The sequence below is a fragment of the Pelobates fuscus genome, chromosome 5 (assembly GCF_036172605.1).
Source record: "Pelobates fuscus isolate aPelFus1 chromosome 5, aPelFus1.pri, whole genome shotgun sequence".
NCBI lineage: Eukaryota > Metazoa > Chordata > Amphibia > Anura > Pelobatidae > Pelobates > Pelobates fuscus.
This window is the reverse complement of record NC_086321.1, coordinates 34,299,641-34,317,866: the sequence shown is the minus strand read 5'-3', so window position 1 is coordinate 34,317,866 and position 18,226 is coordinate 34,299,641. Positions and strand designations below refer to the sequence as shown.

The 18,226-nt window shown below is 40.5% G+C and overlaps 2 protein-coding genes across 2 annotated transcripts in view; one reads left to right on the top strand and one right to left on the bottom strand.

The window, feature by feature from the left end:
* RASA1 (RAS p21 protein activator 1) overlaps positions 1-2,181 on the top strand; it is a 67,398-nt gene extending 65,217 nt beyond the window's left edge. Inside the window, exons 23-25 of the mRNA XM_063453706.1 lie at positions 255-332; positions 717-851; positions 1,367-2,181. Coding sequence (XP_063309776.1) covers positions 255-332; positions 717-851; positions 1,367-1,450 — 297 coding nt within the window. The 3' untranslated portion in view covers positions 1,451-2,181. The remainder of the gene's footprint in view (positions 1-254; positions 333-716; positions 852-1,366) is intronic.
* A 2,091-nt stretch (positions 2,182-4,272) lies between these two features.
* On the bottom strand, positions 4,273-16,059 carry CCNH (cyclin H). Its single transcript, XM_063456756.1, has 9 exons — positions 15,896-16,059; positions 12,484-12,606; positions 11,782-11,855; positions 11,020-11,230; positions 9,309-9,472; positions 8,274-8,344; positions 6,589-6,700; positions 5,665-5,725; positions 4,273-4,422 (listed from the first exon to the last, which is right to left on the bottom strand). The coding sequence occupies exons 1-9, from the start codon at positions 16,010-16,012 to the stop codon at positions 4,384-4,386; spliced, it is 972 nt and encodes a 323-aa protein (XP_063312826.1). The 5' UTR covers positions 16,013-16,059; the 3' UTR covers positions 4,273-4,383.
* Positions 16,060-18,226: the final 2,167 nt, after the last annotated feature.

Below are 18,226 nucleotides of genomic sequence, written 5' to 3'. Positions count from 1 at the left end.
CAAAACAAGAAACTGTCATCCATCCTTTGCACAAGTAAATCTTGATAATTTTTTTATTTTATTTTTTTAAGTAGTCTGGGTCAATTGGAAAGTCTCAGTGTTACAGCTTTCTATGTATGAAATCAAAACGTTTGCAAGATTAGTAATGTTAAAGTGATTAGTGTTCTGTGTCTGCATTATCTATCGTGCGTGGCAAAAAAGAAAAGTCCCTTTGAGGTAGAAAACTGCTTTTATATCTGCTTTTGTGTTTCTAGGAGCCCTACATGGAAGGGGTAAATCCATTCATTAAAAGTAACAAGCATCGCATGATCATGTTCTTAGATGAACTTGGGGTGAGTAGGAATGTGTTTGTGTTTAGTGTCATGGAAATAGTTGGTACAGCAAAAATAGGAAACAAATACATATTGTGAATTTGGTTTTTCCTCCAAGTGAAAAACAAACAAACCTTGAGACAATTTTACTAGCACAATATATTAAATCTTAATTTACTTGTAGGGGATGCGACACCCACACATTGTGTATGACTGTTACAAATAAATCAGCTCTTTTTAAGTGCTATATATGTTACACTTAGTGGTTGTTTGTATACATATACATATATATATATATATATATATATATATATATATATATATATATATATATATATATATATATATATATATATATATATATATTTAAGGGAAAAAAACAAACCTGCATTGCTTCAATTTCAGAATGTACCTGAACTACCAGATCCTACTGAGCACTCTAGGACCGACCTGTCCCGCAATTTGGCAGCTCTACATGAAATGTGTGTTGCACATTCTGATGAACTCCGTACCATTAGCAATGAACGAGGCGCACAACAGGTATAACGTTTTTATCAGGCACTAGTATAAGAATATTTTTAGTAAACACACGATTACTCCTATAAAGCACTTGAAATAATACATTAAGTCCAGTGGTCAGAAAAATGGCTTGTTTAGGAGCAGGCGATATGCGAGTATATTTGTATATTTATGTGTTTTATAATATCACATATACATGCAGTAGTTACCTGTGCACTCCTTTACAATTCATATACATCAGTAGTGCAGCATTAAGCTTATGGTGTTTAATCTTCTTCAAATGCCATCCTTCTACTGATGTTCAGAAATTATCATTGGCGTGGCAGGGTACACTGCTTACTTACTACACTAGTAGTTTTTAAGACTACCTTTCGAGCAGGAGTAATTCCTATGCTGTTGTAATTCTGGTTTTAAAATAACTGAAGAGCCACCTGCTGGCTAACCCCACTTTGGACAAATTTGTAACTTGATATAACCATCTCGGCAGAATGATAAATTATACTGAAACCGTTATTTATTTATTTTTATTTCAACAGCATGTTCTGAAAAAACTCTTGGCGATTACAGAGCTGCTTCAACAAAAACAAACCCAGTATTGTGTAACAAACAACACCAGGTAGCAGCTACGAGCACGCAAGCTGGGTGGATGGAGCATGCGCGCACCTGGAAATCAGTTCACAATATCACTTCCTCCTGCTCTTTCCCGAACAAATAAAACGGCACATATTAGCCACCAGCTAAGCTACATGTGGGACTATGCAGCAACATTATTCTGTTGGTAAATGTTAATGCCAGCAGATTTTTGTTTTTAAGCTATCTGTGCGTTATAACTGCACTTTTTTTTCCTTCACACTTTGAACTGACTTCCACTGAACTGAGCCTTTGTCTACTGATTATCTTTCACAGACCAAGTTGTGTTGAGATGAACTATAGCACATTTCCACGCATCATGCCAAAGTCTATACACCCAAAACCTGTTGACGGACAGTCATTTCTAACTGGATTACAAGCTATTTTTATACTGTGTTTCGAACTCGTCTCTGTTACTGCTCACGACTGTTCAACCAACCTGCATTATCGTTTAATTTCAAAACTGACAAGGAACAAGTGCTACTTTTTATTATTTTTGTTCTGTCTTTCTGGGATCATATTAAGTTTATGAAAAACAGAAATATTTTTTTTTTTTTATGTGCCACTGATTCTGGTAAAAAAATTCCATCAACACCATGTATTCAGAGGGGGAAAAAAAAACGTGAAAAGCTTTTGTAAAATGTTTACACCAGTAAATAATTGAGTTCAATAAATTTATTGTTGTATCTGATGTGCATGCATTAAACTGTTTTGTAAAGTATTGTTTGGTCTGTTGTGTATAGTTTTTAAATCGGATACTTTTTCCTTTTCCACTAAATTATTTTACTACAAAGAACATTCCTATCAAGTGAATGTATTTTAAATTGGCAAATATTGATTTTTGTATAGCAAAACTGCACTAAAGGCTGCCAAACATACCCATGCTAGATTGGAAACCATGTATATTGTACAATAAAAAGTTGATACTTTTTGTAACCAATCAAAAATAAAATCATTGTTGTGGTTTTGGTGCAGAATATGTGGGTGGTGCCCCCAATGTGAGTTAAGCACCAAAACCACTTCATACTTTAGTGGTTTTATTTCACGTACACTTTATCCCTGCAATTTGTCCTGAAAGATGCTTTTAGTTTTCGTAAGGAAGCTCTTTGAGGAACTAACTTGTAAAGACTTGAAAGTCTGTCAATTGCTGCACATACACAATTTGTCCTCACTGTTTGAGATGTATTAGACAGAGATCAAGGAAGGAGGAGCTGCCCAGCATAAATTGGATAAAAGGGGGTGAGTAGAGTACTCTGCTCTGATGGTGGCATGGAGTGCATTAAAACTTGTACCATGAGCTTTAATCGAATAATGGTGCTTAGAATGAAATGGATCTATGTGAGGGGGAAACTATTAAACAGCACCGTTATGTAATCCTGATTAGTGTTTCCATTTTACAGCCCTAATGGATTCTGCTCCTACAAATAAAAGGCATATTGTTTATCACTCCGTGTATTCCCATGCCCCCTGTCACCTAATTGTATCGGTTGCCATCTATGGTTCAACAATTTACTGGGTTTCCTGAACACTGTGCTCTTTCTACCCCAATGCTTCTTGGACAAAAAAACTGTTGGAGGTAGGTATTCTCAGACAACCCTGCTGCTGCTTCTTCTGTACAACAGTCTAGATATCCTCTTCTCATACAGGATGAAAATCAGCCCAGCCTTTCCACTCCCATATCCTATATTGACAAGCTGAGTATAGTGTAGGTAGTGGTCTCTGTTTGTGTCTCTGGGCTTCTTTTAAGAGTTTTCCAAGGTCAAAGCTTATATTCAGCAATAACTTGTTTTACAATATGCCACTTATTTTATTGGGGCAACCCTGTAAATGCAGCTAGGGTGTGGCATTTCGTCGGTCCCAAATCCATTGACCACTTGAACAACCTGAACTTTCCACTTATGGAATGGGAAGCCGGCTTTACTTCTATGAAAAAGGATAAACCTATCCACGCTTGCCATCGGCTCTGTGAGTAAATTTAATGCGGTTAGTCAAACTTTCACACGTCTTGAACTTAACTGTGTTAACGCTCACTTGTCTTGTGGAATCTCAGCCCTGTACAGACTTTTCTTGGAGAGAAAACACTTTGACGCCAAAGTTTATAAGGTTATTTATCAGGAAAAGGACCCATGCAACCTTGTATAGAAGTGAACAATGGCAGCAAAATTGAACACACCAAAGCTTTACATTCAGAGAAATAAGTCTATATACTCAACATGCATTAGAACCCTACTTATGTTGGCGGTGTTTCATATTTGAGGCATCCGTTCTACTTCCAAATTTTAGAGACTGGTTTTGAACATGATCAAACAGGTGTAGAACACTCTTATGCCTAAACTGCCCTGCACAAACCATACTAACCTGTCTAGAGTGAAATATAGAAACATCTCATTAAAAAAAATCTAACCACAAACAGTCTGGTTCTACTTTATTGGTGCCAACATCACAAATCAGGACTCACACAGTGGGTTAGAATATAATTAGACTACTTGGGCCTTGAAGATGGCCCTGAATCAGACTAATGAGTATGATTCAACGTTGCCACCCTGGCTGCTATATAATATCCAATCACTACCATACAAATGCAGTTTGACAAACTTCCCCACTCATATTCTCATATGGCCTGCATTTCCATCCCACTTTTCCTCCCTACCGGATAGCATTAGTCTTAGTGACAATTGGATTTTGTTTTGGATTTCCTTAATTTTTTTTTTACCCATTACAACTTCCGGGTGTGTTTTTTTTTTTTTAAACTGTATCTGATATTGTATATGTCTAAATCATTCAGAGAAAGTTTACACAAAAAAAATACTTTATTGTAACAATATAAATATCTGGCTTAAATGTATGCACATAGAATGTTAAAGCCCTCGGATTGAGAACACATACACAAGTGTTGTGCCTACAATTCCAAGGCTTCCATGGCTCATAGACAATCCACCAGGTCATCATCACTCCATTCTTCCTATAATCAAAAAACAATGTTTTATTAAAGGCACTAAAGTTAAAACACAATATAGTTTAAATTATGAAGCTCCTTGATCCCCTCGCTAAACAGTTACTAAAATGTCACTTTTATACTACATCTGTATTTAACTTCCTAAAAACAGCCACATATTGATTTGTTACATTCTATATTAAAAATAACGTATTCTTCACATTGTAGTGTTCTCTTGTGTTAAAGTGATAACGCTGCTGTTTGTAACAGGACTATTAACAGGGTTATTTAATAAAGCGAGATTTCAAATTGAATTTCACATTTTAAAAAAAAAAGTCAAACTGAAAGCGTAAGCTGACTTGGACCTTAAATGTCTAAATCTCACTTAAAATAACCTCGCTAGTGTTTACCCACGCAAATCAAGAAAAAGCACCAAAATGAATAAAGCTAAAACTGACCCTTTGAAGATGTTTGCACAATCTGACAGCTAGCTAAAAGTTAGCAAAGGGCTGTGCTTTTATTTTACCCCTTAAGGACCAAACTTCTGGAATAAAAGGGAATCATGGGTCCTTGTTTTGTAATACGCACTCACATGGCAATTCCACCCATAGCATCACAGAATATAGAAGGTTTTGTACTTATGTCTGCAGCACACCTCAGCCCAGTAAAATGCTTTAAGCGATTGTTTTTAATACTAGAAAACGTGTTTTGCTTCTATCTGTGCAGGAGTCTCAAAAAGGTGTGCCTTTATATGAAAGTTAATGTAATGGTTCATTACTGCAAGTGCCACACTAAAATTTAGAAATCCCATAATTCACACCATGATGCTATACCCTGAATAACCAACTTTCAAGGTACACTCCAATAGTGATGATCAATCAAATTCTTCTCAAGGGATGCAAAATGCATGAGTGGAAAGCACCACCCTAAGCCGACAATGCTTCTCACAGAGAGGTATTGGAACCAATTCATTTCTAGGAGAAGTTCAAGAACCACATAAAGGAAGCACTCAAAGTGAGTGAGGAAAAGTACTCACCCAGCTATCTGTGTTCCCTTAATTCACATTGTGGACCACAAAAGTTAGGAAATAACATGATCATCATGTTCCAAATGTTCCCTGGGACAACAACTAATAGATTTAGCTTTTGGGGGATCAAGCTTTTTTGCACCCCTGATGTAGACGGTCATGGGCCTTTAAACATCTGGGAGTTAGCTCTTTCAGAATTTTTTTTTGTTTTTTAAATCCCAAGACAGTGAATATTTACAAACCTCTTCGGTCTTGGACCTCTTTGATATATAGTTATCCTCTTCATAGCCTTTTCTCTTCCTTCTAAAAAAAAAAAAAAAAACGCAAAGAAGACCGCTCATAATTTGTACATTAGGCAACACATCGTACCCATAAAACAGTAGATACTTTTGCACCGTAGCAGTGCTACAGTTATTTCATGTTAGCAGGTGCCTGGTGATTATGCAAAGGAGTTTTGTGACAGGTTGACAACTTACAGGAAGGCTAACATAGCAGAGAAGGAAAAAAAAATACAAACTTATGGGGAACTGGACAGTTTTATCAACTCTGCTATTCTGGTCTAAAGCTTGTAAGCCAGTTGCTTCTCACTTTTTGTGAATAAACACACTAGGATCTTGGCATTATGCAATTTGTAAAGAGTAGGGTAGATATGGAATAACAAAAAAAAAAAAAAAAAATTGATTAAAAGTGTACTCTAAGCACCATAGTGCACTGTGGAGCTTATGAAGTCAAACAATTTCAAGCAATTTGGTGTAAGCCTATATTATGGCCAAGCTTTTCGGATCTAACTAACCTGGACGAGTCTACTTTCACACAATGTCAATTCTGATATAAAGTATATTTTCATCTATGTTGCAAGGCAGGAACTTTCGCATCTGAATAAGCCAGACAGTGTCAGCTTGCTATATCCAGTCAGCAAAGTTCATCGGAACAACCATCTTCTCACTCATTACACATTAATAAATGCCTATGGAATCTCATTGCACATGAGAGAGATGATCTATGGAAGATCCCATGGCCTTGTGCATGCTCAAGGTACATATAGGAGGCAGCTCCATGTGGAAGATTGTGCAGAAATGAGGGACAGTAAGTCTCCGTGATCTCTCCTGGACACCAACCTTTAAATAAAATAATGACCATGTAAGTAAATTAAATATCCAACTTACACATTCACATTCAAAGCTACTTCATTACTATGACATTTCTCCAATTTCTTCTTTAAGGCAACAACATCTTCCGGTCGGGCATATTCATATTTTGATACCAACAATTTTAATCCTGTATAAAAATAGAAGTGAATTAATAATGTGCTGCTTTTCTAGCAGCTGTAGGGCTGTGCTGCCACAAAGGATTAAATAAATGTAAATGCAAAGTGTAAGTATATACAGTAGATGCCACAAACTCCAACAGGAGAAAAAAAAAAGAAAACAAATTAGAATTTAAAGCTATATCCATATTCCATGCAATGATGTGTCTGAAGGTTATAAAGTTCCTTTACGTTGTCTCTTCCTGCCAATGGTAGATATCCATGCTGTATCTGAAACCCCTGTAGTTTCTAACAGGCCTGTACCTACTTGAAGTTGGCTTTTCTTCCCCCACCTACTGGCCGAATAATACTTTGCGGTCTATATGTGAACTACATAGGATGGTTTAAGTTTTGCTGATAATACTTTGTGACATACAGCAATACATACGGGGTATTTCATTAAACTGAGATTTTCAGTTCAGAGAAGGGAATTTCACATTTAAGACCAAATTAGCCAAACTGTTAAAATTCTGCAAGTGAACGGTTTCCAGTTCGGTCACTTTGGTCATAAATTTGAAATGTACAGCAATCCTCACGTTAGTGGATAATCCTGTCATTGTTATATTATGGGTCACATATTGTGTTTTTATACAAGAGGCAGAAATGAAGAACTCATTGAATGAAAAAGGTGGCTAAATTGAAAACTAAAATCACAATTATAAATGCAGCTGCCAAAAATTGGTATATAGACAGAAACTCAAAGAAACACTAAAGCATTGTAAATACAAACATGCAGAGACAGACTTTATGCTCCAGAACCACTCTAGTGCCAGGAAAGCATACTCGTTTTTCTGGCACTAGAGTGCCCTGAGGGTGCCCCCACCCTCAGGGACCCCCTCCCGCCCGGCTCTGGAAAGGGGAAAGGGATTAAATCTTACCTTTTTCCAGCGCTGGGCGGAGAGCTCTCCTCCTGCTCTCCTCCTCGTCGGCTGAATGCGCACGCGCGGCAAGAGCTGCGCGCGCATTCAGCCGGTCACATAGGAAAGCATTCATAATGCTTTCCTATGGACGCTGGCGTGCTCTCACTGTGAAAATCACAGTGAGAAGCACGCAAGCGCCTCTAGCGGCTGTCAATGAGACAGCCACTAGAGGACATAGGGGGAAGGCTTAACTAATTGATAAACATAGCAGTTTCTCTGAAACTGCTATGTTTATAAAAAAATTAGTTAACCCTAGCTGGACCTGACACCCATACCACTTCATTAAGCTGAAGTGGTCTGGGTGCCTAGAGTGGTCCTTTAAGCGGACATGGTTTTGGTGACTATAGTGTCCCTTTAAAACTGTAAGTGAACTAACTTGTATCCAACTTTGCTAGGAATAGGTTTTCAGTTAATCACAGTTGCATGATGGGTAGACATTGCTCAACATTTGCCACTAGCCTGGGGAGTGTACAATGGCCCTCTAGGTTTGCAGTGGCAAGTAACTTTGAAGACTGGCTAGTAGGATAGGACATGAAATTTGAATTCCTGCTTTAGACAGCATAGTATATTATAAAAACACACAAAACTATTCTTGCCATCTAACAATATGTAAGAATTAACATACTTCTCATTTCATCTAGTAGATTGGCCATGGTTTGTCGATCGTCCTTTAGGGAAAGACATTCTGTTAAATAACTAAAAGTAAAAAAAAAAAAAATATTAAAATATATTTCAGCATTTATTTTATTAGCATAGCAATGACAAACAGATTCTTATCACATGACATTCTACATTAGAATGGAGAGGAGGTAGTGCAGAAGTTACACAGACACCAAAATAGGGGAAATGTGGAGAACTTGCAAAGGGATTACAAATTGTACAAAAAAAAAAAAAAAAAAAAAAAAAAAAGAACTGGAAAAGCCTTTTAACCAATTTTTCAGCTGGGCATTAAAAAAATGTATTACATTTTCCACAATTCTCAAATTAGTGAGTACACTTTGGATACTTTTGATGTAAACTCCAGATTGAATTTATAAAGATGTGTACAAATCAGTGTTTAAAATGAGAAAATGTGAAACACTTGGATGGAGACGTTGAACTTTCCCAATGGAGATGCATTTATTCAATGTATCTCTATAAGGAAGTGCTCATTGGCCAGCACGGTGTTTGGCTCCGACCCACCTCCTTGGCTGAGATCATCAGAATTGACGATCTCAGCCAATCAAATGATATTCTATAAAAAGCATTGGATTGGCTGAGATAATTCTTATGAAGTCAGCCAAGGAGGTGGATAGGGGGCAAGCCATCAGACCCATGTGGCACTGGAAAAACTGAGTTTCTACCCTATTTAAGGGAGGCAAGGGGGAGCTGGAAACCTAAAAATTGTATTTTGAACACTACATGGTTCCTTTCAATTTTCATACCAAGCAATTGAGGGCATATATAGGGGGGGGAAAAGTGAGCATGTCTATATTTTAAAAATAAAAACAAGTAAATTCAAAATAAACAATAATTTCTTATAACATGTTTAGAGATAATCTATATTTTTGTTTAAATTACACATTTAAAAAATGCCTTCCTGACTTATTGTGACCCACATTGTGCATATAGTGAAAGAGTAGCCTGCTTGAAATAATATATAGTGTTGTCAAAGCAATACCTTTCAACATTAAGTCCTGCTCTTGAGGCACTAGATAAGATTGCTGTGAGGGCTATTAATGACGGTGGGAACAGTAAACATGCATCGGTCAGTGCAACTCTGTGCAAAAAGTCATCAGCTGTTTTTCTCAGCACCTCTGGATTCTCCAACACAGGATAACGTGTCTGGGGAAGAAAGGAAATAAAATTAGGTGTATTAGGTCTCTTGAAGACTGAAAGGTGCACACATGTAGCTCTGAAATACCCTTCATGAAATGCAATTACTATGGTCCATAAATAGCCTTTGAAAGACTGCTATATGGCATAAGTATACTGTTATTGTTGTTGTTTAGAAAGAGCTAAGATATTCTGCAGGTCTGTACAGTTGGGAAAAAAGACACTACAACATACAAAGACCAATACAAATTATAATAAAGCCGGACCTGTTCGTGAGAGGAGATCTAACTATGGAAGCTCTTTTATTTCACGTACTTAGCTAGATAGCCAAGAGCTTACAATCTTAAGGTTAAAATGGCTACTTGTAACAGCGGTCTTGCCTTGGCTTTCCCGTCAATACATGGTTAAGACTAGATCTACATCTGCAGGGGTGTGTACATTTCAAAATCTACTTGTACAAGGGTCTAAGGTGGTAGCCCAATATACGTGTCCTGACACACAATATAATGTCCCTAGAGTCCTGGATATTGGCAGGTATATTTCCTAAACTCCAAATTTTCACAAATTAAATAAAATTAAAAAAAAGAAAAAATAATAATTATGGAAAAATACACCAACTCTGTTATACTCAAAGCTTTTTGCCTTGGTTTTCAATTCAAATCTAATTTGTGAAAAATTGGAGCTTTGTGAATAATCCTCTGCTTCCCCCATTGTGTGTGCGTGCAGGCTGTGTGCAATATGTTTGCTAGACGTGCCTATTAGAGGATTGCTGGCCATGTTGAATATGTGGGTGTGAGAGGTTTGCAGGTCATGTGTAATGTGCAATATGTTCTGTTTTGTCCCCACCTGCAAAGATTTCTGCAGTGTGGGGGGGGTCGGGATGACGACAATATTGCTAGGTGGTCCAGTAGGAGTTAAGGTGGGGGAGCTTGTGGTCTCCACCCACCGGTCGGCTTATGGCAGTCAGCTGATGATCTAAGTCTATGAGTTGCTTCCCATTGATAAAAAAAATAAAAAAAAAAAATGTAACCCCCCCCCAAAAAAAAAAAAATTTTTTTATATATATATATATATATATATATATATATATATATATATATATATATATATATATATATATATATATATATATATATATATATATATATATATATATATATATATATATATATATATATCTCTTCTTTTTAAAATTAATGGTGAGCTATGATTGGCTTAGGACGTCGTCTCTGCCTGGGGACACTCCGTGCTTCCTGTAACGGAGATTCTGAAGCCGAATGCTGCTTGGGTGACCTGCAGATCAATGCTAGAAGCAAACTTTGGGGTTAAACTGTTCGAGAATGGTTTAACCCCTTAAGGTAAGTGTGCATCCAGGAGCCACCGGGCACCAGAAAAACTTAATTTAAATGGAGTTGTTCTGGTGACTGGAGTGTTTCGTTAATGTCATTCTGATGGGTGTTATCTTTCAGTTGCACATTTTTACACCGATGATGCTAGAGCAAGCAATACTGTACAGTCATCTATATAATTAGTCATCAATTTGCACAATATATTACCTTTAGATCAATTAAAAATCCTTCGAAGGGTCTATATGGGTTGTGCACTATGAGGTGGAAATTCAGCTGTTGTATCAGGAGGAGTTCATATTCCAGAATCTGTTCAAGAATCTTCTCCTGTCCCACTGGACTCTCCCCTAAGTTGGCAACAAACTGAGCGCTGGATACATTGAATTCGTCCACTTTGCAAGCCAAGAACATACAGGTCAGCCTTAAATACAAAACAAAGAATACAAAACTTCAGTGAAGGTTTGCCCATAGCTGCACTTGGGACATCTCTCTGATGTGCACAGCTCTGTGTATTGCATGAAGCTCTGTGTACTGTATAGGGACTACCACTAGGGGTTGAATACATAGGGTTACCGGACAGATAACATGTCAGAAGAAGGTTACTACAGAGTTAAAAGGTAGCATTCAATTCTGGGCGTGATTTTGGCACCCAACAATCTTAAGACTTCACCAACCAGCACTGAACAGTTCTTACGTTAAAAAGCATACTGGAAGTACAGAGAAGGGCGAGTAGGTAAGAAGCATTTATGTAGTAACAGAATTACAACATTATGGAAGAGTTATTTTTGGGTACCTTTACCTGAGTGCAAGTCAAAATAAATATTGCAATCATCATGAGAGAAAAAGACCGTAATGTGTTTAAAGTAGTATGGACGTAAATACATCTCTCATTAGAATTATTTTGATCATTAATATGGATGATAACAAAATACAAGATGAATGGAAAAAAGTAGCATAACTGTACAAACTTACATTATTATGCGTGGGTGATGCTCCATGACCGAATTATTGAGATAGAAGCGTTTGAAGTACATACATGCTGTTCCCTGAAAAAAAATTGAACAAATCATTGAAATTAAAAGAAAACAGGCATTTACATGTATCAAATCTCTCATACATGTACACTAACTACATACAGTTAAACTACAAGCAAGAGGTAATATCTATCCTAGTGGATGATTTCAACAAAACAATTCTTAAGAATCTGAAATTAAAGCAGCACAGAAACACACAGTTGTGCATCCTTCTAGTCAAGAGAGAAATTGGGGCTATATTATTTTCTTAGCATACCTCCCTCTCAAACACCAAGAAGGAGCAGTGATAGTTTGTATACAAGAAAAAGGCACGCTGCTCCCTCCAGGCATTGTGCATATGGACTTAGCACATATTTATTGGAATGCCATGTGGAGTCTATGCTGGTCTATGTGCAAGCCATGGTTGTGTGGGTTTGTTCCCAATCCACACTTTATCTTTTTTCTGGATTTGCTTCTGACAAAAACAGGTGATTAGAGGTTTGTGTACAGACCCCCCACTTTCCTCCAAGCTTTGTGTTTCATTTATTAATACCAGTCGGTAGAATGAACTATGAGCCTTGCCTCCTCTAATGTTTATGTATAGTTTACTTCTAAATTAAAGCAGTCCATGAAGACACAATTTAAATAAGACTCAACTCACCAGAACAGATTTTGGCATTGCAGGTTTGAAGGCATTACAGAAGTCAAGCAGTCTCTTTTCATAGTATTTGCAGATAATTAATTCTTCATGAGGTTCCAAACTGAATATCTCAGATAATTGTGCCTAGAAATAAAATGCAAAGCATGAGTTAAAATAAAGTTGTAATTAGAATATGATTTCAAAATGTATATACATGACACGAGATGTTTTAGAACACACCAAGTAAACATTTGTCAACAGATTCTTACTAAAATTATTTAATAATTGCATGCAGGTTTTTTTTATGTGAAGTCACTTGAGCCAAAAAGGAGACAGTATAAATATAATAACATACATCAAAGAAAGACAGTATGATACCTGCACAATGTTAAAGGAGCATTATTGAATTATCAATAATGCTAATGAAAGACAAGTAAAGGCAAGAGTCTGCAGTACAAAGCATTATAGCATTACTGGATCAGTGCTGGGTTATATTACTGGATCAGCACCGGTCCAGTACTGTAACCCAGCACCGGTCCAGTACTGTAACCCAGCACCGGTCCAGTACTGTAACCCAGCACCGGTCCAGTACTGTAACCCAGCACCGGTCCAGTACTGTAACCCAGCACCGGTCCAGTACTGTAACCCAGCACCGGTCCAGTACTGTAACCCAGCACCGGTCCAGTACTGTAACCCAGCACCGGTCCAGTACTGTAACCCAGCACCGGTCCAGTACTGTAACCCAGCACCGGTCCAGTACTGTAACCCAGCACCGGTCCAGTACTGTAACCCAGCACCGGTCCAGTACTGTAACCCAGCACCGGTCCAGTACTGTAACCCAGCACCGGTCCAGTACTATAACCCAGCACCGATAAAGTACTATAACCCAGCACCGATAAAGTACTATAACCCAGCACCGATAAAGTACTATAACCCAGCACCGATAAAGTACTATAACCCAGCACCGATAAAGTACTATAACCCAGCACCGATAAAGTACTATAACCCAGCACCGATAAAGTACTATAACCCAGCACCGATAAAGTACTATAACCCAGCACCGATAAAGTACTATAACCCAGCACCGATAAAGTACTATAACCCAGCACCGATAAAGTACTATAACCCAGCACCGATCCAGTACTATAACCCAGCTCCGATCCAGTACTATAACCCAGCTCCGATCCAGTACTATAACCCAGCTCCGATCCAGTACTATAACCCAGCTCCGATCCAGTACTATAACCCAGCTCCGATCCTGTACTATAACCCAGCTCCGATCCTGTACTATAACCCAGCTCCGATCCTGTACTATAACCCAGCTCCGATCCTGTACTATAACCCAGCTCCGATCCAGTACTATAACCCAGCTCCGATCCAGTACTATAACCCAGCTCCGATCCAGTACTATAACCCAGCTCCGATCCAGTACTATAACCCAGCTCCGATCCAGTACTATAACCCAGCTCCGATCCAGTACTATAACCCAGCTCCGATCCAGTACTATAACCCAGCTCCGATCCAGTACTATAACCCAGCTCCGATCCAGTACTATAACCCAGCTCCGATCCAGTACTATAACCCAGCTCCGATCCAGTACTATAACCCAGCTCCGATCCAGTACTATAACCCAGCTCCGATCCAGTACTATAACCCAGCTCCGATCCAGTACTATAACCCAGCTCCGATCCAGTACTATAACCCAGCTCCGATCCAGTACTATAACCCAGCTCCGATCCAGTACTATAACCCAGCTCCGATCCAGTACTATAACCCAGCTCCGATCCAGTACTATAACCCAGCTCCGATCCAGTACTATAACCCAGCTCCGATCCAGTATTATAACCCAGCTCCGATCCAGTACTATAACCCAGCTCCGATCCAGTACTATAACCCAGCTCCGATCCAGTACTATAACCCAGCTCCGATCCAGTACTATAACCCAGCTCCGATCCAGTACTATAACCCAGCTCCGATCCAGTACTATAACCCAGCTCCGATCCAGTACTATAACCCAGCTCCGATCCAGTACTATAACCCAGCTCCGATCCAGTACTATAACCCAGCTCCGATCCAGTACTATAACCCAGCTCCGATCCAGTACTATAACCCAGCTCCGATCCAGTACTATAACCCAGCTCCGATCCAGTACTATAACCCAGCTCCGATCCAGTACTATAACCCAGCTCCGATCCAGTACTATAACCCAGCTCCGATCCAGTACTATAACCCAGCTCCGATCCAGTACTATAACCCAGCTCCGATCCAGTACTATAACCCAGCTCCGATCCAGTACTATAACCCAGCTCCGATCCAGTACTATAACCCAGCTCCGATCCAGTACTATAACCCAGCTCCGATCCAGTACTATAACCCAGCTCCAATCCAGTACTATAACCCAGCTCCGATCCAGTACTATAACCCAGCTCCGATCCAGTACTATAACCCAGCTCCGATCCAGTACTATAACCCAGCTCCGATCCAGTACTATAACCCAGCTCCGATCCAGTACTATAACCCAGCTCCAATCCAGTACTATAACCCAGCTCCAATCCAGTACTATAACCCAGCTCCAATCCAGTACTATAACCCAGCTCCAATCCAGTACTATAACCCAGCTCCGATCCAGTACTATAACCCAGCACTGTGAATACATGTTTGGGGTAATTTCATTTCCCATGGCCTGGAGTGACCAGAGCAGTGGGTGTCCCAGAATGGTGGTAATGGCAATGCATGGAATGCGCTCCATTCCCCATGAACCCAGCCAGCTGGCTGTCACTAGAGACCCGGATCCCCATCCCTGGAGCCCCAGACCCCGTCACTGCAGGAGCCCCAGACCCCGTCACTGCAGGAGCCCCAGACCCCGTCACTGCAGGAGCCCCAGACCCCGTCACTGCAGGAGCCCCAGACCCCGTCACTGCAGGAGCCCCAGACCCCGTCACTGCAGGAGCCCCAGACCCCGTCACTGCAGGAGCCCCAGACCCCGTCACTGCAGGAGCCCCAGACCCCGTCACTGCAGGAGCCCCAGATCCCGTCACTGCAGGAGCCCCAGACCCCGTCACTGCAGGAGCCCCAGACCCCGTCACTGCAGGAGCCCCAGACCCCGTCACTGCAGGAGCCCCAGACCCCGTCACTGCAGGAGCCCCAGACCCCGTCACTGCAGGAGCCCCAGACCCCGTCACTGCAGGAGCCCCAGACCCCGTCACTGCAGGAGCCCCAGACCCCGTCACTGCAGGAGCCCCAGACCCCGTCACTGCAGGAGCCCCAGACCCCGTCACTGCAGGAGCCCCAGACCCCGTCACTGCAGGAGCCCCAGACCCGATCACTGCAGGAGCCCCAGACCCCGTCACTGCAGCCCCCCAGATTCTATGACTGCAGGAGCCCCAGATCGCGGGGACTTGCTGCAGTCCAGCCCAGGGTTAGATCTCCGTACCTTCCCCGTGGCTCGGATCTTCGCTCGCCACCTGCCGTTGGCCTGAGCCCTCAGCCGGACCGGCTCGCTGTCGCTGGAGAACGTCCAGTGCTTCTTCTGGGTGCTGATGTGATACATGGTCTGCCTGATGTCAACAGCGGCGCGCAGGTATCACGTCACGTCACGACTAGGGAGGAACACGGCGCTCCAGTGACGTCCCCGCTGGAGGGCGCGGCTTGTGTGTGCGGGAGTTGCGAGTGAGCCAATCAGCGGCTGTGTGCAGCAGCACGTGACACGTTATTGACTATATACACATTGTTAGCAGCTTTGTCTGCTGGATCCATCACAACTTCCTGGACAGGAGGCATTAATTATTAAACATGGTGGACCTGGCAGTCCTATCACATGTTCATGTAGTTTTTTTATTTTTTACAAAAATGCAATAAACATTATTCATTCTAATGCTGTGATGTGTAGTATAGAGCTCCACAACAATAAAACTCACTAAAGGGAGAATTCAAATTGAAGTTCAAGTTAATTTCATATTTAAAGGGACACTATGGTCACCAGAACAGAAGCTGAATGCAGTTGTGGTGTCTATATCCTGTGCCTGCAGGCATTTTCATGTAAACACTGCTTTTGTGTGTTTACATTGCTCCCTAGGGACACCTCCAATGGCGGACACGAAGACAGCCACTAGAGGCGCTTCTTGAGTTGGGCGTCACTGTCGTTCAGCATCTCCACGCTCTGCATGGAGAAGCTGAACGTTCCCCATAGGGATGCATTGATTCAATGCATCGATTCAATGCATCTTTATAAGGAGGTGCTGATTGGCCAGGGTGGTGTTTGGCTCCGTCACACCCTGCCTCCTTGCCTAAATCATCAGAACTGACTGTGGGAAAATATTGAGATTATCAGTTCTGATAATGTTAGCCAAGAAGTCAGATCGGGGGTGGGGTCAGAAATAAATATGGAATAAAAGTTATTTTTTTTCTCTGCATTTAAGGGGGGCCACCTAACGTGTTTGAAACACTATAGGATCAAGAATACGTGTTTGTGTTCCTCACCCTATAGTGTTCCTTTAATGTCAAAATAACCAAATAAAATGGAATAAAGGTTATTTTTTTACTCTACATTTAAGTGGGGCCACCTAACGTATTTTAAACACTATAAGATCAAGAATACATGTGTGTGTTCCTCACCCTATTGTGTTCCTTTAATGTCAAAATAACCAAACTGTGGAAAAAATTATCCAAGTCCGGCCTTAAATTTAAAATTGACTTTGAATTCCCACTTTAGTAAATAATCCTGTGTCTATCACAAAGCTCCACAAACATTAAATACACAATATAGTGCAGTGTTTATGACTTGCTCACAGAGCCTCATGGCAATAAAACTCACAGCAATGAGCCATGTGTATAAATTAGCTCTATAGCAATAAAGCTCACCGTAATCTAAGAGACCCTACTTCCACATTTTAATTTAATAAAATACATTTTGTTGCCAGAAGTCATTATTGGTCATATATACATAGATTGCGTTATATTTCACTTTATATATTTTCATTTTATATATATTTTGTAATCTTAGGTGGCCGTGCTAGCCCAGTGATGTTAAGTCTGATAAGGCAAACAAAAGATTTTAATGTCTGCATTCAACATATAGTGGGTGCTGACAACAGATATAATTTATGCACAGAATTGAAATTAGGCAGCATGGAACCGAGTTGTCTAACCCAACCCTAACCCTAATCCTAACCCTACTCCTAACCCAATCCTAACCCTACTCCTAACCCAACCCTAACCCTACTCCTAATCCTAACCTAACCCTACTCCTAACCTTACTCCTAACCCTACTCCTAACCCTACTCCTAACCCAACCCTAACTCTAACTCTACTCATAACCAAACCCCAACCCTAACCCTACTCCTAATCCTACACCTAACCCTACTTCTAACCCAACCCTAACCCTACTCCTAACCCAACCTTAACCCTAGCCCTACTTCTAACCCAACCTTAAGCCTAACTCTATTCCTAACCAAACCCTAATCCTACTCCTAAACCAACCCTAACTCTAACTCTACTCCTAACCAATCCCCAACCTTAACCAAGCCCTAACCCTACTCCTACTCCTAACCCAACCCTAACCCTACTTCTAACCCAACACTAACCCTAACCCTACTCCTAACCCTACTACTAACCCTAGCCCTACTCCTAACCCAACCCTAAGCCTAACTCTACTCCTAACCAAACCCTTACCTTACTGCTAACCCTAACCCTACTCCTAACGCTACTCCTAATCCAACCATACCCCTAACCATACACTTACCCTAAGTCCTGAAGTGCCGATGTC

What these genes read in the sequence shown, in the direction of transcription:
- CCNH (XM_063456756.1), bottom strand. Translation starts at nt 16,012, where the DNA reads ATGTATCACATCAGCACCCAGAAGAAGCACTGGACGTTCTCCAGCGAC. An exon ending in CATCACCCACGCATAATAAT is followed by an intron (nt 11,231 to 11,781) that starts GTAAGTTTGTAC and finishes TTTGTATTTAAG; the next exon opens with GCTGACCTGTATGTTCTTGG. An exon ending in TCTACTAGATGAAATGAGAA is followed by an intron (nt 6,701 to 8,273) that starts GTATGTTAATTC and finishes ATTTTTATACAG; the next exon opens with GATTAAAATTGTTGGTATCA.